This window comes from Pogonomyrmex barbatus, unplaced genomic scaffold (genome assembly GCF_055798465.1).
Source record: "Pogonomyrmex barbatus isolate J1 unplaced genomic scaffold, ASM5579846v1 scaffold2, whole genome shotgun sequence".
Taxonomy (NCBI): Eukaryota; Metazoa; Arthropoda; class Insecta; order Hymenoptera; family Formicidae; genus Pogonomyrmex; species Pogonomyrmex barbatus.
The window spans coordinates 2,219,878-2,244,095 of record NW_028297116.1 but is presented as its reverse complement, the minus strand read 5'-3'; the positions used below and the strand labels follow the sequence as shown (position 1 = coordinate 2,244,095).

The 24,218-nt window shown below is 36.2% G+C and overlaps 1 protein-coding gene across 3 annotated transcripts in view; it reads left to right on the top strand.

Annotated features, from left to right (window-relative positions):
- The window catches only part of Gbs-76A (Glycogen binding subunit 76A), a 27,936-nt gene extending 3,718 nt beyond the window's left edge, over positions 1-24,218 (top strand). For 2 of the 3 annotated variants that reach the window (XM_011643918.2, XM_011643920.2), the window contains exon 2: positions 15,773-24,218. In XM_011643918.2, coding sequence (XP_011642220.2) covers positions 15,773-18,271 — 2,499 coding nt within the window. In that variant the 3' untranslated portion in view covers positions 18,272-24,218. Of the gene's footprint in view, positions 1-1,499; positions 5,249-15,772 lie in introns of those variants that run through there. The other variant, XM_011643919.2, reaches the window with a different exon arrangement.

Genomic DNA, 24,218 nt, shown 5'->3' with positions numbered 1-24,218 from the left:
CGTCTCATCGATGGCGTGCGATCGATCGATTAACCGCACGTAGACGTTCGCTAGACTGTAGATCGCGATGAGATCTCCCAGCCGATAAAGGTCGTGGTCTACCATTTCCATCGCATTGACCGTGATCTTGAGTCGAGGAGAGTAAAATTGCAGAGTAAAATTTACATTTTTTATTTTTCAACAAAGATAGATTGAAGCAATTCTTCGCGTATGCAAGTTTCAACAAATAACTTGAATGTTTTTTTTTTTTTTTTTTTTTTTACTTCAAAAATATATAGTCCGATATTAGTTTTGCTATGTTCTTTTACACGTGAAATAAAGACGTGGAATAAAGATAACAAATAAGAATGTGTTTCTAATTTCGTCATTGAAAGAGGGAGATTGAAAATTGCGAATCTTGCTTCCGTGTCCTTGGATTAGGCGAAGGTCGGAGAGGGTCACCTTGACGTGAGTCCGACCTTCGATCCGATGCGTCGGATGGATTTTCCTCGCGAAATGTGCCGCGCTTGCGGCATCGTTTCTCCCGTCTGACCCGCGTGGAAGCAGCTTTTCTCTCGCGCTCCTACGACGATACTTAGAAAGGTCATCATCAATAGGTCATTGCCCCCTGCGTGAAGATCCACTCAGTATTTTATGGATCTTGCCTCGTAAAGATTTTTCGTTCTATTTCAAATACGATGTACTAGATTCATATCTAACGTCCAATCTTTAAATTTATCAAATAAAAATTATTTAGCATCGAAGAATAGTAATATTTTAAGTTTATAAAATATTTTTTATTTATCGATATTGTGAAAATTACATACGTGATGTGTTAATACGAAGAAGCTTCAAAAATACGATTTCTCTTGTATGATCGCCTACGATTAACTTTACCGTTTTAAAACGAAAAGATTTAATAATTTATGATCAGTTTAAATTGTAGAATATAATATTTATCATGCATTTTCATGTACTTATCCGTAAATTTAATTTCAAATATCGTTAATTGGTATTATTTTACATAAAAATTATATATTATTTTAGATCATGCAATTTTAATTAAAATGCAAATCTTTTTGCAATAAATATCTTTTTACATTAAATTATAATTATATTAAATATAATTTATATATAATTATATTAATATATATAATTATATTTATATATATTATATATATAATATATATATATTATATTATATTATATATATATAATTATATTAATATATATAATTATATTTATATTAATTACCTTTTTTATTTATGTTATTCGCAGTTAAAATTAAAAAAAAAGAAAATATTTTTGCAATGCCAATTTAATAACATTTATTCTCATTTTGATCAAATTGATTATCAATTGATTATCAATTTTGATAAAACTAATAATTTATTACTATTTAAAAATTATCATATCTATATACTTTTAAAAGTAAGTATATAGTATAGCTAATTTTTAAATAGTAATTAGTATAAAATATCTTTCAATGTTTATTATTTACTCAGTTTTTTCTAGCTATTCTATCGACATTATTTTTTGATAGTAGCAATAGTTGATGATTCTGAAACATGTATATATAGAAAACTTTTACTTTTTTTTTTTATTAAAAATCAAATACTTTTACGTAAGTCAAATATTTATCCGCCACTTGTAGCGTTCAACAAGCGGTCATACAAGATGAATCACTTGACAAACTCAGATAAATTCTAAATTCTTTCTGCGTCGTACGTAGAAATATTTTATATAAAAGCGTTTCACGCTTTTCAACTTCTCTCGATCCCCTGTTAGGGGTTAAGAGCGATTTCTCTTTCTTGTCTTAATTAGACACTTCCTTTTAATACAATTAGGATGGATTTTTTTCGAAGGGAGATTTAATGAAATTGAGAAAACACTATCATTTTGCATTATCACGTGTCGACTTTAACCGCCGTGGGAGCTTAAATAACCGCCGCAAGAAAGAGAAACAAGCTACAACGTGTCGTGCCGGTTGCGTCGATCGTGCGTGACGATCCACGGTAGGTCGACGCGTTCTTGCAGATGGCGAACGCCCGACAGAACCGGGCAGGGAGTGGTTACACAGTCGCTGAGAAGAAAAAAAAGAAAAAATGAAACGAGACGGGCGGAGGGAAGAGAAGGGACGGAGGTGGAGGGTCGATTCTGTCTCGCGGTGCATCGTCGAGTGCAATGGCCAATCGTCCGACCGCATTTTCATCCATCCGGCGCGGCGGTACACCGGTAATAACGACGTCGTTTGTTCGTTATTAGCGCGATCTCGATGATACCATTGTGGCGAATGAGAAAAAGAGAGAAAAAGAGAGAAAAAGAAGAGATACCGGGGGATGTGATATCGCATGTAATCCATTCTATTGTTCATTTCCGAGCGGGAGTTCAACGTTTGTTGTGTAAAAAGTGGATGCGTTATCGCGGAGAGAACGGAGAGCCCCGATAGGATTTCACGGGGTGCGATTCTCTTTCGCAGAGATGCAAAGATGAGATGATTGTCACCTTACTTTTAACCGATATCTTATATATCTAAAAAAAAAAAAAAAAAAAAAAAAAAAAAAAAAAAAAAAAATCAGCTTCGTAGCGCGACATTTAGACTCGCAATTAGATACAAGATAAGTCGGCGTGTAGGTCAAGTACAGTTACATCCGGAAGTGCCGGCGACGTAGGCGTTTTATGGCGGTGGTTTTCGGTCGCGGTGGAAATCGATGAAATCACGCGATAAGATCGACAAGAGGAGGTTTTATGCCGCGGCAGGAAGTAAAGCCGTCGCATAATTTAATAATATTACGTCGTCCTCTCCTCTCGTCCTCTCCCCTCCCCCCCTCCCCTCTCCCCCCCCCCGGCTGCTGATTTACAATCTCTCTCTCTCTCTCTCTCTCCTTTGTCGCGTAGTAATACCGAAGGATGCACGCCGAAGGAGCATCTTCTCGCGTCGTTTTATCGCGCCGGATACGTAACGTACACCGTGTTATCTCGGTTTTGTTTTCCGTGCGCAAGGCGCGCGTACGAAAATAGTTATTACCGGCGGTACGTGATGCGTGCCAGGGCGACTCACCAGGCGACTGAAAATCAGCGCTGTATGCGGCGCTATCGCGCCGATTTACGACCTGTGCACGCGCGAACTACTATCTCCTGGGTGTGTACGCGATTTCAGGCATGGACGCGCGCGACGAGAGCGAACGCGTCGTTTCTCGATCGCCTGGCGAATCGCAGGGCCGATTCTCTATATAGAAGCGCCAGAAATTCAATTTCAGACTTGACCTTAGAGAGACTTATCCCCTCGAATATATACCCTCGAAGAGATGCAAGAGTGATCTGCATTCTTGACCACTATCATCTGCTTAATTTTTACGTACAACTTATTAACAAATTTTTCAAAAGTTAATACATTTACTATATATATTTGGGTATTATCCGTGACAATCTGATAATGTTGTGAACAACTCCTCGCCCTGATGAAGTGAACCGCAATGTTCAAACGTCAACAGACGTTGGCATTTAATAATATATCTGGCATGGATAATAGATTAAGTGTACTAACTTTTTTTTGAAGAAAGTAACCAGTGGAAACTCCAAAAATATTAAACAATTTTTTTAAAAATTCAAACGGATGATAAGTTTGATAGTTTTGAATTCTCTTAGAAAATGATTTAAAAAAAGGAAAAAAATTTAATCGAAAATTTTGAAAAAAATATAAAAATGTTATCGTAAGTAACTTAGAAGTTTCTTTTATATCATCTAAATGTTAAAATATTGACGAAAATAAGGTGAAAAGGAATCGATCCAATTATGTGTGTTGATTTTGAAGTAAAAAAAGAAAAATAAAAGAAAAAAATAAGAAAAAAAAAAAAAATAAAATTCCTTATCTAATATATACGCCCGATAATTTCTGCATCTTTTGACATTTCCATTTTTTCCAAACGATAAGATATCCAATTCTTTCACTCGTCCGGTACGTTTGGTACATTTATTTCCGATCAGTCCGGCAGATCGATCAAAGTTTCCTTGCCTCCACCCCTCTCCCCGCGCCATTTCTCGTTGCGTTGTCTGCTCCAATCCTCTTTCTTCTGCTTTTCTTTTTTTTTTTTTTTCTTTTATTGTGGAAGTATATATTCGTATGTACGTGCACACATATCACACGTCGTACTTGGCGAGATCCATCGATGCCTGACGAAGTGCAAGCAGTTATCAGTCGCCTTACGAGCGCGGTTGCTATGCGATATGGAAGGGGTTCCCGGAGTCACCTACTAGCTCGACCAGTCAGAAGTCAGTGTGCGTAAGAGCCGGCCGGTCGTGCCGGCTCCTTTTCCTGTCCCTGCTTTCGCGCATACGAGCCTCTTGGTGTGCCTTCGCGACTTTGTCGCTTCGAAAAGAGAGTTCGCCGTTCGTCAAGTGCCGATTCTACTCACAACAACCGCTCGCGAACCCGAAATTGATCGGGAGGAGCGACCACGAGTGAAAGGAAAAGAAAAAGGGGAAAAGAAATTTTAACGTAACCGTTTGCATTTTGCTCTTCAAATTGAATACCGGCCTCTTAATAGTCCCGTTAAGCCCCGGAAGAATCTGTGCTGAAAAGAAGTCGGAGCACCTTTGCTTCGCGATCGTTTTTCAGGGACCATCAATGGGATCCTTCGGTGGGGGATGCGAGTTCGGGAATCTCGGTTCACGCGAATCTCGATAGAGACACACGTTCGATTTGAATTTTGTGTTGCTGCCGTGTTGCAGTGTCGGTACCGGCACTGGCTGCCGTGAAAGATCCAGTGGAAAACGAACACACGAACCAGACAGTTGTACGAGAAAACTCTTTCAAAATCGAACGGACGAGCGGAAAAGAGTATGTGCGAAAACAGTATGGCTTATTGCGTTGGGCGCTGATTTTATTCGTAAAATCACCATCACATGAGCGAAACTTTACTGAGCAAGCTTTTATTCAGTGTCACAAATTCGAGCGTGAAGACGCAAAAATGGATCTTGCATTTAAGAATAAATCCTATCACCCTATCGAATTGTGTGGATCGTGTTCTTCAACGTTTGACGAATCGAAACTCAACGGTTTGTATGGGACTTCATGATCGTCCAAAGATCCTAAGACCCTCTACTATAATATACTACTGATTCGTAAGTTCCACTACACGCAAACTTTTGAATGAGGAGCATCGATTAGTACATGATATTCGACTCGGATTCGCGGATAGAAACGACCATGACACAGAAAGGAATCCAAGATGAGTCAAAGACATCTGCGGAACAAGCGAAATCGATGGTAAATAGAAATACTTTGCTTATTTCTTTTCAGGCGCATTTTCAATGCTACGTTGAAAATGTGTCTCTAACATTGAAATCTTATTTATTTACACAACAATTTGCACAACAAACACATAAAAAAATGTTCTTGCGGATCGTCTGGAAAACGGAGCAGAGTTCTTCTAAGAGTGCAATATCGCGGAACGTTGGTGGGTCTCTCCTGTCAAGTTGTAGATCGCACATTTCAAGTCTTTAATGTCTTTCGTGCAAGACCTGGTCTAAAAGTCTTGCAACATTTCACAGAAACACATAACAAGTGTTCATTATGCAATTTGTTGCACTTGCGTGCGGTGCATCTTGCGAGTGCACTATTTTCGCAGTCTCGCGTCTCGCGTTAGGGAGACCTTTCCGAGGGTTGATGACGGTCTGTAAGGTTATTCCTCTCGAGGCGATACATGACATGAATGAATTAACATTCCGCGCGAAGGTCGGCCCGATAGCAAAGAGGCCTCTTTGAACGCCTTGACATCGAAAACAACGATCGTCACAGACTGCACTCGATTGCACCGGCTCTGCATTGTGTAATCCATATAACGTTGGCGACGAGGCTGATAACAGGCCGTTACGATACGCAAATTGCCGTCGCTTCGGCAACCTTCACAATCGAGCAACCTTCACAATTCTCTATTTGTTTCGATAAGAAACAATTCTCTGTCACAACGGAGTTGCGAGCTGTTTACGATTACGATATATCTTTTATATTACACGTACCTTTACGTGCTATATAATGCTGCCATGGAAAAGATCGAAATTTTTTAAAATTTGTTACCACGAAAATTTTACATACGAAACGTGTGTTGTTAATCCTTTGAAGCGATAGCTTGATCTTTGAATCAGAATTGTTGTAAAAATGTCATATATCGCTGTGAGTGAGTCTTTTACGTATTACGGTCATATTATGACTGGTGATCTTTTATCATGAAATATCTTATTTACGACGGACAACACATTCGTATTATATTTTTCTCAATGATCACAAAACATTTTCATTACCAGTATTTTTGCGTCACAGAGTTTGATTAATATGCGTACGATCGTAAATAATCGCATTTTTTAATAGAATTATGCGGAAATATTTCTTCTTGAAAATAATGCTGATATCCGCAGTAATAGAATTTTCCATATACCATATACTTAGTTATTGTAATGACGATGAATGAAAGAATTCTTCTTCTCGTCCAATGCAGACTCTTTGTTGAAGATACTGTGGATTTATTGCCGAGCAGATGCAACAAACGGCGATAACTGCGATAATTTCCTTTTCTTGACTCAGAATATTGTTATTAAAGTTTTATTAACATATATATATATATATATATATATATATATATATATATCAACAAGTCTTTTCATGCAGTTTATCGTGCAAATTTAAAATTTTAGTTTACATTTTCCATTTTTGCATCATGTAATGAGCTTCAATATTTTTCTTCATATTATAACAATATTGGTATTATTAATTCGATATGAAAATATAACATTTCGTTCATTTTCTCTATGTTTTGAATTTTCTTCTTAAATTATTGAAATTATCTTGAAATATAAGCGGGTATGTTGGTTGTTTCTTGCACAAATCTTGCCATGTTAATGTTAATGTTTATTGTCTGACTTTTTCAATCAACAATGATAATATTATTAATATATAATTGCATGATTTTCAGGAAAGTTAAGTAACATTTATGAAATGTTACTATTAATTTCATAATACTTTTAGTCAAGAATTATAACTGTTTCAAAACTTTCTCTGAAAATTATTTTAGCGTCACGTTAGTGACTCTCAAAAAATCTGTTAAAAATTAAAACATGTTAATTTATATAATAATAAATTATTAATAATAAAGTTAGAAATCAACATGACTGTTTTAACAGATTGATATATTTGCATTTTAAAAGAGGATCGATTATCTTTCTGTCTGCTAAAAGACCGACAACAGTTATTTTATCGAAAATATGTCGAGAAGTTCAAGGTCCGTTTTGTATACCGAACGTGAGTGGCGTCGATTTATCAATTTTTATAACTGCTATAAATATGTCAATGTTAATCGTTCCATATCATATTGATTGTGGACGAGCTCATAGTTAGAGTTCGCGCTTAAACATGTCAAACTCTCATGAAGAAGACAGATTGGCGTGAATGCAGCGATTATGTAACATATCTATTTATATACAACGGTAGTGTGTAAAAAAATATTTACACTTTTACACAGCTATATTGAACGCAATAATTGTTGGTAATAAACATTTGATAAAGACGGATGTAGAAAGATTACATTCGTTTTTTTTTTTTTTTTTCAGAATAACGTTGTTATTTAACAGATTATCCACGCCTTTTCCACTCCATTTCTCAAGTTACAAAAATATAATTAATGTTAACTGCAATATCGTGAGGTGTAAAAAAATATCGTAATCATGATATACAAAACATCTTATCTTTTTTACTCTCAAAAATTTTGCTATAAACGAAATTTAGAACAAATCAGAAAAAATTCTAAAACGTAATAAAAAAAGAATAAAAAAAAATTTTTATTTAATTGCACACATTATTTTAATTGATTTAATTTTGAAAGATATAGAGCATAATAATTCATTTATAAGATATTTCTTGTTCTGAGGCATATCTGATGCATCATTTCTATTAAATGCTTGATAGTTTATACAACAAGAGAGAAGTTAAATATTATCATTCCTTTTATGTTAGATCGCGATATTTCTATTCAAATACCACGACCTTAGGAATCGGCTATCGCACACTCAAACTTTGGATTCAAGAGACCTTAGAAATGTTACGAAATCAACTGCTGCGTCAATGAAATCTCATAAATAGTAATAATAACGGTGTGAGATTCTTCCAGTGTATATATAATAACAAGTGCGCTTATCATTTTCGAAGGTGACATTATCTAAAGTCGAGTTGCTAAGAGGGACTATACAACAAGCTTTCATGAAAATACGATTAAGTATAATCTCATTTTAATTAAAACTTATCTAAATATATATTTATTCTATATTCAATTATCGTAGTTTTAGAAAATTTGTTACGCATGCATATTATTCGTTTAAATTTCTTATGAAAATTCTCTTTTAAATGCTAAAAAAATTTGATTCTTCGTATACAAGTATTGATTTATTGTCATCCAGTTTTTCATGTACAACGCAATTATATTTTGCATAATGCGATTATCTGAAAATTCACTATCGCAACACACGATAAAATCATACGAATGTATTCTAATTATAGTACATGTACCACCGATACCATCACCAGTTTCCCCCCCCCCCTCCCTCTCTCTCTCTCTCTCTCTCTCTCTCTCTCTCTCTCTCTCTCTCTCTCTCTCTCTCTCTCTGCGTTTTGCTGTGCAACCTTGTATTTCACACTGCGTAGTTGTTACCCCAGAATTCTCTTCTTTTCTCTGCGGCTTCTCGTTTCTTCTCTTTTGTTAAAGAAAAATTAAAAGCGACGTTTGCAGTGTTATCATCTTAGAATTTGCAAGCAAGAGAAGTATATTTAAAAATTTATTTTTTATTTCTGCGAATAATATAATGAAATCTCTCCCAGGGCGCATTTCAAGAGTAACTGGTCGTAAAAAGATTTAATTACAAGAGTCAATCGATCGACGAAGATGGGTCCAGCCAGTACGATTAAAGCTTATATGAATCGTAATTGCCAATTAACGGTTTTAATTAGCTACGTCTTATAACAAACATTGTGTACATAATCACTTATGTTATGTTGAATAAAAAACGATCATTTATCATTTTGATTCAATCCGTTATAACGCGTATATTATTATATTTAATTGCTAGGTGCATACATTAGTACTTTGAAAGTATTAAAGCAAATTTTTGGATAAACAACATTTTTATGAAAATTCAATATGAATAGTTCTGATCCTTTATATAATATTTTTTTTGTTAAATAATACATTTTTACAGGACGCTTGCATATTAACTAAAGGAAATTGGTGACGAGTTTTCTCTTTCGAGTTACCTATTTCGAAGTATATACACAAAAGAAATGCACTGGTATTTAATGTGCAGTTGCATGATTTCCGGGTACAAACAGGTCGCACAGACCACCCAACGATAAATATTGGTCGATATATCACGTTACACGTCCTATTATCGCGCAATGCTAACTTGATAACATCGAACGGCGGGCAATAATGTACGATTGTTGAATTGACATTTATTAGTATGAGATAATGACCTTTCTTATCGGCACGATACTTGACATGATTGCTTGGAACACTATGCGGGTGGAATAATATATTTTTTACTACGAGTAAAAAACGTTCGTCAATGAAATTTATATTTTCGAAAATCACACAACTCGTCATCAGTTAAATTAAAAAAAAATATATGATAAATTTACTTATTTTATAAATTGAACAATTAACTTATCCTATATTCTAAATGATTTTCAGATAAAATTGTTTATTTCATATCATACAGACAGGCGCTTATATACTTTATGTGCACTTACTATGAAATTACTGAAAGTTTCGTAATAATAAGCGCGCATCGGGGCGGACATGGGTTAAAATAGATTCTAATCGCCGCGAAGGGAAAATTTGTTTCTTTTGCTAATAAAAAATCTACGTAGGCTTGATAATATAGATGATTATTTATTTCTTCAAGCATGCGCCAGAGACGTTTATGCGCTTACAAAAGTCACGCGAGTATTTTTGCAACGAGAATTAATTTCCTTCTGTATTTAGCAATGGGGTTCGGCTATGGTATGTGGATACAATCTGTGCTGACCCTGTGCGAGAGGACGGCGATGAGAAAATTTATTCGAACCACCGCGGAGTGGATAAATCTTTCTCCGGTAACAAATTCTACAGACTAATCGCAACAGATAGCGTTAGATTAACGACGTATGCTCTTGGTTCCCCGTGGAAAGTTTCTCCGTGATAGACGCCAGGCGAGGTGACGGCGAGGTCGAAATTGAGAATGGAAAGTACTCGCGTCGTTTCGCTTCGGAAAATTTAAATTTTTGTCTCGTCGTCGGGGCAAACTTTTTGTCATAAATTACGATTTTTATTTCCTCGGCGATTATTTCGTTTAAAAATTCACTTTTAATCGTCAACACGTGATAAGAGAATTTAATAATCGTGATTCAGAGTGCACGAGAGGAATAGCCCGTGATCGCACGTCGTGCTTATTCGTGAATTTTTCTACATTCGTTTAGTTTCATCACGCTTTTTGGACGTTCCTACCGGGGGCTGACTACGCAAGAAGTGCATTTCGAGACACTTCGTTGAGGTGGCGACGTATATCGATGAGCGATGTCCCTGCACGAGGTCTACGCATGTTTACGTACGTTGCTTGCCAAAGGATTTCTAGTCGTGTATATTAAACCGTCGAAATGTCGTTCTCTTTTTATCCTTTAGCCATTTTATAGCTGTCACTAAAAAGCTACTGGTTCGCGCCGCTGGCAATCGTAGATCAACGGAGCTCTCGAATTTTAATCGAACATGTTCATTCGCCAAGTTAGTTAAAGTGCCAATAATCGACATCTCGTTAATGATGATACATTTGACCTCGTTCCGTTAGATATAATCACGCTACAAATGTAATAATTTAAATTTTATCGTTATAAGGTTATTCAAATAGAAAAAGGATTTTTAATTAAGGAATTGAAAACATCTTTATCAGAATTGGTAGCATCTTTATCAGAGACAAATTTGAATTAAATAGCAAAGCGGCATATTAACTGTTATTGTTGTAATTAGAATCTCTTATTATGTATACATTTTACAATTATTTGCACATGTGCATATCGAACAGCAGATTGTTATTATTCACGACGTCTCTTATTTCATTCAAAGTGTCTGCAACGTTATCGAGATAAGAAATGAATTTCTGAACGAAGCTTTCACATGTCTCCATTCGTCACGGTCTCTTCATTAGAAACGTATAAAATCATCCTCTTGAAAGCCGTGTAGCTTTCGCAGATTTCCATTCCGGCTAAATATAAACTGTGACTTTATTTACTCTTGGCAAGAAGTCGATCCTCGTCGGTCTCGAGGCCGAAGTATGGCGTTTTGCCTGCAAATGTATCGATGAATTATTAATTGGCATTTTATTCGAGGTTTATTTACTTTCTTGCAAACTTTTGCAGCAAATGCTCGTGGATTTGGATCTTATCGAATTAACGACGCTTGAAGGCTTCATTTTTCACGCATACACATACGCCATGAACAATTCTTATTATCTTTATAAAATGTAATTTTTTTCCTATTACTTTTTTTTTTTTTTTTTATTAAATGAAGCGCAAAGAATAAAATTTCGATCAGAAGTTGAATGATGATACAAACTTTAGAGGCTAATCCTTACAATTTTATCTTAAAATAAGAAATTCATAGGCTTCGCGATGACCTGATAGTGACGGTTTATCATCCTATCGCGAATAAATGCGAGCTCAATTAATTAGACCGAATAACTAATACCCATGTAATTGGTCGTCGGAATGATAAGAGGAACGTATATAAATTTTAGATCTGTCAGTTTATCAGGCTATTAATGGCGCTAAGTCTGTTAATTCATCATTGATTAGTTGAGAAATTAGTGCTTGCAGTAATATGATCCGATTTTCTGGTTCAGTTAATATTCCAAAGTCGTAATATCTAATTCATTTTTTCCAGAATATTCCAGATTTGACGTACTTCTTTGATTAACGACAAAGCAATGACAAAATTAAATAGTCAATGAAGTAGTTTTTATGAAGAATAAGCATTTTCAGTAATCAATTTTTTTTGTTATTTCTTTCTTGCGTTTCCGCTCTTAAATTGACTTTTTCTTTTTGGATACGCGTTTTACGATAGATTTTTAAAATTATATACTTTTTTTATTTTCTTTTTAGAAATGTAGATTCAATTTTTCAACTAACGCGTGATACATTCTTCTAACATAATCTGAACTTGTAGTACTTGAAATTGCAGTTTATGTACCCGGTCATAAAGCAGCAATTGGTTCAAAGACCTTGTGCCTTGTGCATTACGAGAACTTTAATTCTTTCTAGAGAGGATTGGAGGGAGGGGGGGGGGAAGAGGGTCTTACGAGCGTAAGTAACACGATTCATCATCTCTCTCTACGTAATTTGTTACTAATCAATTAGGGAGCGGGATCCCGATGATGATTGGGCAATCTCCTTGCGGGCCGCGAAAGAGAGCGATAAATCTGTCGCGATAAATTGCGACGGTGCCCTAGCCACGGGTCAAGTAGTCACGATTTTAAACTGTGTCGGTGAACGATCGCACGGAAATAAGATCGCCGCTCTCTTTCTTTCTCTCTTTCTTTCTTTTTCTTTCACACAATGGGGGCGAAAATAGATTCGCTGAAAAAATTCGCGTGATTGGCTTTCGATGCGCGTTTTAAGGAAATCCTCTCTCTTCAGTTCCTCTTAAGTCTTCAATCGGGTAATTGGTACAATTGCCATCGAACAGGATTATTATAATATATTATTTACGTGAAATTGTTAAAAAAAATCTGCTGAAAACGCAAGTCATTGTTAATTACAAAACCACTTACTAAAAATGAATAATTCTTGACTCTTAATCTAAGAAGATTTTTTTTTTTTACTTTTGATAAATTTTCATTAGGACTTGATTTTTAGTTTCTTCACCTGCAATACAATATGACACGATATATCGATGAATTATCATGCGATTTGATTCTATTAAACTGACCGATCATCAACTAAATCTCTCGCGAAGGACGTGGCGCGCTTTTATCATCAACAGAATCAATTGAGAATCACATCTCGTCTTTTCGTCCTCAATGTCGTCCCACGGTAATATCGCGAAAGACACAGGGAGAAATTGTTGTATATTACTATTGCTATATCGAGTGCAGAAAAATATCAATCCAGAGCGCGGCGAGGCGTGGCGTCTGCCGGCACTTGACTCTTGTTGTTATCACAGATAAGACAGGAACAACGGATCCCGAGCCTTTGGCGAACTCTTTGCGGTGAGTCCCTATTGAAACCTGTACGCTTCTTCGTCGATCGATCCTATCTGACTCGTAAATTTCCTCTATCTCGATCATAAACTGTCACATAGAGAAATGAGTTCGCGCGACCGAATGAAGCATTGTTCGCAAGAAAAATCGCACCATCACTGAATTATTGCATCGTAAACATATCTATATTGTAATATAATTGCGATCACGCTGTGTTAACATTCGTGATTGGAAACAGACAGTTTTTCATCGAAAAAAGATGTGTGACGCAAATTTATGAGTCTGTGACGTGGAAAATCCTCGATGGTTTTCCAAAAAGAACCTCATGCGAAGTTGTCATTCATTCAGAGAGAGTTCGAAGCGGAACGAGCGTAAGCTTCATTTGTACGTGTTTTATGCCGTCACTGCCGAGGCCAATAGCCTTTAAGCCTATGCCGTGCCTCGTCTTACGTAACGAGTTATCTTTCGCGGCCGCCTAGACTTCCGATAGACACGATCAGACGCGGCGCGCGTAAACACGTGTAGGTCTGAAAGCGTAATCGCGTAATGGCGAAGCGAGCGACTGGAAAAAACGAGAACGGAGAATTCTGTCTGTCACTCTTCGGGGGTTCGCCGTTTCGAATTTAACCCCCCCCCCCCCCCCCCCCTTTACGCACGCTGCCTTTTCCGCGGCATGGGTGTGCTGCGATCGTAAACCGGTTCGCTGTCGGCTCGATACTCCAACATTAAACTATATCGCTGGTAATGTTACTATTTCTGGACCGTACATCAATCCGGAGAGGATGTATCGAATCTTTTATGCTCCGGAGGGAGCGATTATTATTAATGATTATCACAATTTTTATTCGATATTTCGAGATATTGAGAGATATCTTTCTGCATCAGCGTTTGACGGTAACGCTTCGGGATCAGAAGAAATCTCGCGTGGCGAACGCGAGATGGGCGTTTCTCGGCTCGATTACCGACACCGGTTACATAAATCAAAGCGAGCTATTTTTTTCGCGCGGCCTTTAAAATCGTCACGCCCGGCGCCGAGCGATGAGCTTAGAGATTGAAAATAAATGTCGATAAATCGCTCACCGAGTGTCCGTCGCCGAATGTCCGTCCACGCTTGCAACAGGACGTGACGATTTGTGCACAGGATTTGTGCGTGCGCGAACCAAGTGTCACCTTAGTGAGAGCGCGCGTGATCAAGAGGTGAGGAATTGATTCGCGGCCAATTGTGCGTATATTTATATCGTTCCAATTTTCTCGTAACGGCGACTCGTATCGCGCGCTTTTCCAACCATAGATTTTCAGATCTGTCGCGAATAGTGTCTGGCCTGGCGACTTCCGACCGATTGATTATTATTTTTTTCGTTACGTATTCATATTCCGTCGCGTCCACGATTTTTGAACTTTGAGTTTCTCATATGTGCGATACACCGGTAATTTTATTTATTTATTGAAACATCGCCTGTCTTTCAAGTTCGTGTGTTTCGACGAATGAATTCCAACAACGCGAGCGAACGCGATTGATATTCAAATTCGCGATCGCGCGCTGCTCTTTGCTCTCGCCAGTCACTGTCGATGGTCGATAATTATAGCTTCCACGATGCCGAAAATAGTTTATCGGACGTACGATAGCAAGAAACTGAAAGGAGGACGTTCTCTCCTCTTTTGTTTCACAAATAGTCACACGTCCAATATCCGAGTATCTTGAAATGCAGTCGCGGATAATTGCGTGTTCTTCGATTCGCTATTTTTATCGTGAATGTAAGGTGATCGTGTAAATTTGGAATAATCTTTTAATTTTCGGAAATGTGTTACATATGTTTAAGCCATTTTGTGCGAATAATCAAAGAGTGATGTAATTGGAACTTTGCGCGTTAAAACGCTGCACGTGGGTCGTAATGACCGATCATTTGTACTTCCTGCGGCGCTGCTTCGATACGCGCAACATTATGGCCGTGAGCCAATGTTGTGACTCTTGTTACTATTAATGACGAGCTACGTCATTAATGCGTGTTTGCAACTTTTTGTTTTCCTTTCCTTTTGTATTTCTACTGTGTACCGTTAACAAGGTATTAACGAGCTAACTTCAATTATATATTGCTAGCTCGGCTTACGATCGATGAAGTAAAGATGATTAATTACAGGATCATCAATCCTAGGCAATAACCATCGACAAGATATACTAGGAAAATTATGTTTAGTGCAATTACAATTGAGTAATAATCTTGATTGTTATCTTCTTGAAAAGAAAGATTAATTAGTCGTTTTAAATGTTTCTTGACGATCACGTTGCAAAAAGATCACTCGCGATGAAAATTTTTTAAAAGGAAAGGTTTTACATTTCTCATTTTGTGACAATAACAGGACTAATAAAAAAAAAAAACTAAAATTTCAACTCTTTTAGATCTTTACTCTCTATCTCTATATATATATCATATGCACTAGCAACATATTTTTTATTTTTTATTTTTTACGCTTTCCGCGATCGCAAGCGAGGTTCAAGCCGTCATTTTTTTTTTTTTTTCAGAACGGCAGCTCAGCCAGCGTGCCGGCAGGCCGAGACAACGACTCGACCTCGCCCTTGCCCTCGCCGTTGGAGGGTAGGCACGCCGAGGAAGCAGCCAGTTCCTCCGTCCTCAAGATGGGTAGCACAGACTCCGCGGGTAACACTCGCGGGCCCTCTTGTGGTTTGGTCAGCTCTCTCCTTCCCAATAGCTGCCGGGGTAGCGCGGAGGCGTTCGCCCGGTGTCTTCATCGACGATTAACATCACTGGGCAACGAGAACGGTTCGCCCGAACGAACGGTGGACGCTGCCAAACCGTGCGAGACCTCTTGGCTGCACCCGACATCGAGCAATCGGCACGTAATCGCTAACAATCTGACCGCCAACAATCAGCATCCAATTCTTCAGCATCAGCCGCGTCACAGCCCGGAATCGGACCTCTTCTATGACATCGAGGTGGAGGAGGCGGAAATGGACGGGTCGGGATCTCCGGTCGAAGAGGCGACTGCCGCCGAATTGGCGCATTTACTGGTCAATCCGGAGATCCTGAAGGCGAGTCACCACGACGCCTGTCACTGTTCGCCCAGTGGAACCAAGATGACACCCGGCGTTACGGGCGCCCACCAGGATCCCGAATCGAACTGCGTGTTCGCATCCCCAATCACCGGTACGCCGCCCGACAGCGACTCCTCGGAAATGTTCTTCGATCCCGAGTCCTCGGACGCGGACAAGTTGAAAGTTGAAGCTTTTTTCGATCCTGTCAGCACTTCGGACAGCGAGACCATGTCGAATCTCTCCAATAGCCCCGTTCCTGCGAGGACCAGGCTCATGTTGAATGGACGTAAGCGGACGGAAGCTCCGGAACGTTGCGAGGACACGACATCCGAGTCGAGTTGCTCCTCCAGACGAAACCCTGCGTTTTGTGAGAACAGTGGTCGACAGCAAGATGGGTTGATCTGCAGCTCGGAAGATTCGCTGAATGGCAGAAGCTCTCAGGAAACAACATCCCCCAGCCACGAGTCCTTGTGGAGCACGTTCGACGATAGCACCGTGTCACTGCAGGATGAGAGTCCACCCAGGATTATCCAGGATTCCGTTATCCCTCACATCTGTTTATCCAAGTCGCATTCCGACTCGGAATTACCGAGCAACGGTATTAGCACGGTAGTATTCGATAAACTCGACAGGCGAGACGAGAAAGAGGAAATGGATCAACTTGAGATTGATGAGGTTGACTTTGTCAATGGTAAATCGAATAATGTGATGTGCGATGTTACGAATGGCAGCCTTTCTACGTTAGAAAACGTCAGGAATGATAGTGACTTAACGAAGAATGATTCTTTTAACGCTGAAGACTTGGTTAAGGTAATTGAAGATAAGGGTAAAGAGGAATGTATAGAATTGGAGTCTAAAACGGTATCATTGAAGAATTTATTGCAGCCGAAAACCGAGGGTATTACTAGTGACACTGATACCGATCATTCATCTTATACTAGCACTGTTGATATTCCGGATGCGTTTACATTGGAAGAACCTTCGGATGGCGTTGACGGTGACCGAACGGTGACCGAAGCGACTTCGAGAAGCGAATTAAAGCTTCAGATAGAAAAGGACAACGCGCTAAACGATAGCGACGAGGAGAAATTGTGCCTATTGCTGAAGAAACTTGGTGGTGATCCAAACGCGAAAGAAGAGGATTTGTCGCCGGAACAAGAGACGCAGAGTGAGACGGTTGAAGAGGAAGAAGACAGACCGCAGAGAGTGAGAAGGTGTTCCTCATTGAAGACGGGAAAAACACCACCGGGCACGCCTCGCAGGAAAAAGATCGTCAGATTTGCGGATAAGCTTGGACTCGATCTGGCCGACGTGAGAACATTCCTGGACGAGATACCAAGGATACCCAATTCAGCGTACAACGACCTGATCTACGATGACATCTTCCGACCGCAGGACAGTAATTCGGATAACACTGTCAGCGACGATTGGCCCGACCATTATCAGAACGATGGCAGACGCAGATCTACGTCAGCGATACCCAGGAAGATCGATCGAATGCTGGTGCCGCTTTTTCAGCAACCAGGCGGAATGTCGAACTTCCTGGATATGGTGCGCGAGCGTCGGGTTTGCCTGGAAAATGTGATAGTGCAGGATCCGATAACTCTGGCGATTCAAGGCACGGTGCGCGTAATCAACCTCGACTTCCACAAGTCCGTTCACGTGCGATACACTCTTAACTCCTGGCGGAACTTCAGCGACTTGCAGGCGACCTATGTGCCTAACTCATGCGATGGCTTCAGCGACAAATTTTCTTTCATTCTATATTGCCACACGCTACTGGTCGGTCAGAGAATCGAGTTCGCAGTTCGATTCCAGTGTAAAGGCGCGCAGTATTGGGACAATAACGCCGGTGCCAATTATTGCTTCCAGTGCCTGCCAGCTTCATCAACCTCCGGATATATACCGATCACCGCCGATGAAAGTCGACGCGGAAGTTGGTGTTCTGGCTCACCGATGTTCTACTGATGGACTGATGATTTAAATCTTCCATTTTTCTGATTTGACAATATGAACAACGGCGTGGCTCCAGGAACACAGACTGAAGAGATTGTTGACGAGGCTAATGGCGCGAGTTAATATTCAACGATTCTTATACATTTTTAAACAAATGTTTTGTAACGAAGTGCAAAATGGGATCTTCGGATTCCATCGCTGTTGTCCACTGTTTCAGGGAACTCTCGGAGAGTTTTCGGGGCGCACAATAACACGTACTGATCTTCGCGAAGAGTATCAAGCGTTTTATTAGGATAATACTTTGTAAAAAGAAAGAATTTTAGTGTAATAATAATTTGTTTCAAACGGCCGACTATAAAAATACTTGTGAATGAAAGATATTTGACTGTGGATTATGGGAACAACGAATTTCTTGCTACGATAAATGAATTGTCTTTGCAAGTATGGATAGAATTGCTCAATTGTTAAGCGATTCTAACATTGTTAAGCGGTTCTTCATTTCAAGTTTGTTAACAGATTTAGTACTTTGAAGGGAGAAGAAGAAAAACAACACACAATCATATACAAACTGTAGTTTGGCAATAAAATGTGAAAAATATCATATGTTTAAATATGAGACATTTAATCCTGTTTTCGGTCCACGAAATGAACTGACTGAATCCATTTTCAAAAGATACTAAATGATTACGAAATACTAAACGATTTACATTAACGTCATACTACTGTCAAATAGATGAATATTTTCTTACCTTTCGAAATCTCTTTTTACAAAAGTAATTTTCTTGAGAGATTATGAAAATTATTTCCATCTATCACATAGTTTTTTCAAACTATACTCGTTAAGCTAAGTGATTTTAATTTTGAAAGCTAGAATTCTTTCAACGAAGCAGGAAACGAATACTCACTGTGAGAGTTCAAAACTACGAAATGATCCGATTGCGACTATTAGAAAACGCTAAGCACAAATAGATGGTTTAAACGTTCCTACGGAGTACCTTTGCAGAGTTTATATCAGAGTTAAAGATGATAGATCATTTATTCGATCATACGAAGGAACTAGTGCTCGTGGCCGCGATTTTGTTAGCGTTATCCAGTACAACGACGATAGATGATAATAAAACAAACGCTAAATATGTAATATTAGTTCTTGTTAGCAACATCGTACGAGTTTAGACTATCGTAGAGGATAGATTGAGATACTATATATTATATATAGGGACATTTATATATTTTTTCTTCAAAATATTGTGTTCGACATCGACTGTGTGGGATAAAATTTTTGAACGAAACTATGATTCAAATTCAACCGGTGTCTTTAAAGATCTATCAATATCTCGCTTTGATATAACAAATATATCGACTTTTTTCAATCGCTTATTCTCTTTGCCAAATATGAACTCTGAAAGAAAATTAGTTTTAATATTATGTATAATGTTGAAAAAAAAATAGAAGATTTATTAAAAAAAAAAAATAATAATATATACAAAAACAAATAAGCCGAACACGAATTAAACGTTTGTATATTCGTTTCTGCAAATGACACTTTTAGACTGATGTTTTATCATAGTGGGCGAGATAGTATATAAAAAAAAAATTTTACTTGAGCGTGTATGGTATTTTTGTACATATATATTATATATACGCATACGTGTGTACAGCTAGCATCAGTATTGGTGGCAAGCGTGTCCTTTATTGATTAATTTTATTTGTTCAATATAATGTTAATAATACACGAAATTATAGAAAACTACTTACAATAATCTCTGACATATCATTATTAATTACATCTTTTACATAAAAATGTATGTTGTTTGTGCGGATGGACTTTGCTAAATATTTTAAAGTGTAAATCCTCTGGTAGATCTTTTCTAATTTTATATTTAAAGACTGTATCTCATCTTTGGATGCGACTTACTGCATTCATTTATCATACACATATGTGACTTCGATATTCTTCATATAATCCTGCGTTATATTTTTACGATCACAAATGAGAAAAATGTAAATGTTTTAGCATCTTAACAAAATTTTTGTTATTATGTATTTTTTTCTTTCAAATGTATTTGTTTCATATAATAATTCGTCATTTTATTTAATTATATTTAAAGAATATGATGAGATATAATCATATAATGGATTTATCATTTTAATATGTTATTTGTTTTATAGGAAATAAGATGTTAAGATGTTACTACCTTAAAAAATAGGATAAAATTTTATTATTGTAATTTTACATGTATATAAATAATATATTTTTTTAGTATCAGAACAATAGTATCAGAAGATAGCTATTGTTGTGAGTCTTTTATAAACTTTTATCTTATCTTTGCTTCAATTTTGACGTTTTTTTTCTCTACATATTTAATTTTGAAATTAATAACTGTTGTATATAAATTATATTTTTTATATTATAAAAGTTATATTATAAAAGTTAGATATTAAATATTAATACGACCACCTTTATTGAAGCACGCGATATGTACACACATAAGAAAAACAAGTTAAATAATGTTGCCTCTGGAATATTTTGGCCTCTAGTATATTCGTAAGTTCCTTATAATATCCGGAATATTCTGTGTATAACAAGCGTTATTACAGAAGGAAGTAAGATAATTTGGAAATAAAAAATTGATAATTGATTTTTTAAGTCTCGTTTAACTATTGAATTTTGCAACATATAATTAAATCAATTTATATTATACTTTATAAATTTGTCATAAGATATATTTTTTATAATTTATATTTATATTTTATTATAATTTGTTGTAAGATATATCTTTAATAATTTATTATTTATTATGCAATTTGACTTTGAATTCTTTGAGAATAATTGAATATAAAATTTGATATATATTTTATCTGTAAAAAAAGTTAATTTGAAATATTGACAAATTATCTTATCTTACTCTGTATATATATGTATATAATAAATATATATAAATATGAGTGTATTAATAATCATGTATGATGAGAGATGATGTATTGTACATTGATAAGTACTATTATTTATGAAAAGAATATGTTATTTGCAGAAGTAAATTGTTACTGGATTTTAAGAACTAATAATAGAAAAACTACACATACTTTCAGTAAACATTTGCGAGAAAAAAAATCATAATGAAGAATATTTTCGTAAAAATCGCTATAACAATATGCAATGTAACCGAATATAGCAATAATGAAGATAGAACTAATAATAGGGATGATTGAAATTTATTTTTTAACGATCGAATCGAATTAATTTTATCATAGCCAGTTTTTACACAAAATATATTAAAAAAGATAAAATTACACGAATAAAGTGAATATCTCAACCGATAATATTTTATCTGGGGTTTTGTATTTTCATTTTGTATTATTTTGCGAATTATAAAATTGATTATTGACGTGCAAATAAAATTAATATTGTCGTCTTTTTTATTTATATATATATTTATATTAAGATATATTTCGAAAGTGATGATAAACTGACTTTTTTTTTACGATTTGGAAATAAAAGGATGCGTATGCTACATGCGTATGTGCAAATACAATTTTTCTTTTACAAGATTGCAAATTGATATTGTTCTTATTTCGAGATAATGTTACGTTATATTCGTTTGTTATATCAGAATACACATACGTACGATAAATACAATACAATTACATTAATTTACAACAACTGCGAGAAATTATTAATGTAACGACAACTCGAATGAATTAATGTATACATTTTTTTAATTTGTGTTGTCTAATCGTTAATAACATAGCTTATATCTCGATGAAAATTTGTGTCGGTCTTTTTGGGCGTTTCTAAGTGAACGTATTGTTTATTTGCAAGAAGATGAATATCGATGGAGGAAAGTTGTGCGTGAGAAGCACAATTGTGATATACATATGCGATTTTAAAGCGATTTTACAGTACAATACATTCAACCCAGCAAGTTTAAACGAGGAAGTTAAAGAAGAATGCTCGAAAGTTCTGGCATATAGCCGACGTGTTTGTAGGACGAACTATTTTTGTTAGTCTCTTCGTTTATATATGTATGTTATCTTAATCGCTTCGTAACTTTAAAGGCGTCGGTCTTGGACACAGAAGAAAGACCGAGGAATCCGAAACATTTTCACGCGGTAGCTTTACCTGTTGCGAATACTGTTGCGTATTTGGCAGTTTATCAAGAAATAAAAATCTTATGATAGAACGAACCGATGAAAGGAAGCAAGGCATTGATACTCGTAACCACAAAGTAAATTATATGTTACAATTTTCCAACAATATAATTTTTATGTACAATACGTGTTACATTGTTAAGAAATAATAGCATTGACATAATGTTAGTTTGTGTTTACCGAGTAGTTACATACTGTATGATATTGTAAAAAATAGACTGTTAGTCCAATAAAATTGGAATAGAGTATAATAATAGAGTAAAGTCTATATTATAATTTTGATTTGATGGATGTTGTATAAACTTAAGAATTTATTATTAAACAACGATAACTTTTTACAAAGCTAAGACTTGATTTCAAATTTGCTACAGGATTTATGACTTTTACGATTAGAATGTTAATTATTTCAGAATATTTTATTGAAGCAAGAAATTGTGAGAAATTGAATTACTTTATAATTTTGAAAATTACATATTGTCAATGACAGTTTCATTTTGCAAATATGACCTACAAGGGAGCGGTACCGTCCGTATATCATCCGTCCTATCCAAACATTTCTAGGTCAACAACAAATAGTATTAATTTATGTAGACAATTTTACATCAGATAACCTAATTTTTACAATATATGACTAGTGCACGTTGTTGACAAAAACATGTGGAACAAAGGACCGATGGAAAATGTGCCTGAATATATCTCTATTTCTTATTACATTATTAATTGGATCATAGCTCTTCGCAAGACACCACTTCTGTGTCCAAGATAATGTCAAGTAGCATCGTAGTTGTTCGAACGGTAATATATTTTTTTTATGTAGTTTACCATTGGGATAATTCGAGTCATTGAATTTTTTGTATCTTTGAAAATGCGAATATTATTTATGTTATTAAAAGAAAAAGATGGGATGCGATGGGAGCGAAGAATTGCGTTAATTGCGTATTAACACCACACCTTTATATGTTTTCGTGATCAAAACACTTAATTCTACATTTATTGTAAATTTTTGTGTAATCTGCTTGATATGTAACAAAGTATAACTTTACTACTTGAATGTCAATTTCTATTCTACTGACGAAGTTTCGCGTAAATACGATATCTCTATATACAATATGTTTATGGTTAGTATACTGGTGCTCGATTGTGAACCTCTAAGATCAAGCTTGTTCGATCGTTATGTATACTCAATACATTTACAATGTAATATCGGATTAGTTCCTTTTGTTTTCAAAAACACCGATTGTTTGTAAATAAGTAGATTCGGCGTGTGAATGCTGCGCTTAAAAGATGATACTCTAAATGCAACGTTTTTTATGTTCAGTATCAGTCTAGTGCGTTTATTTATACATATGGGTTATTTTATCCTACAACTTTTATCAGTAACAGAAAAAAACGCGAATAAAAAGTCATGAAATATTTTACGGAATTTTATCCGAATAATTTTCACTTTTTTGCAACGTAACAATAATTTTACGTTTGCATTATTACTTATAATTTTGTCGCAATTATTTTTATTATTATAATTGGGGGTTATTCTACAGGGGTTATTCTACAGACTTACTTTTAAGTGTTCTCTAATCGAGTCGAATTACACGTGTATCTATATGCGATACGCGAGATGAGAATGCGTACGTAATAGTGTTTAGAAATAGAAATTGGACATGCGCAAATTAAGGCTGAATGTTAAGGAAGGAACAAAATATATATACATATATATCACAGACACATTATATATGATATATCTGTATATATAATGTATATCATTTGTTCTCTATTATTAAAACATATATAATAAATGAAAAACAGATTCATA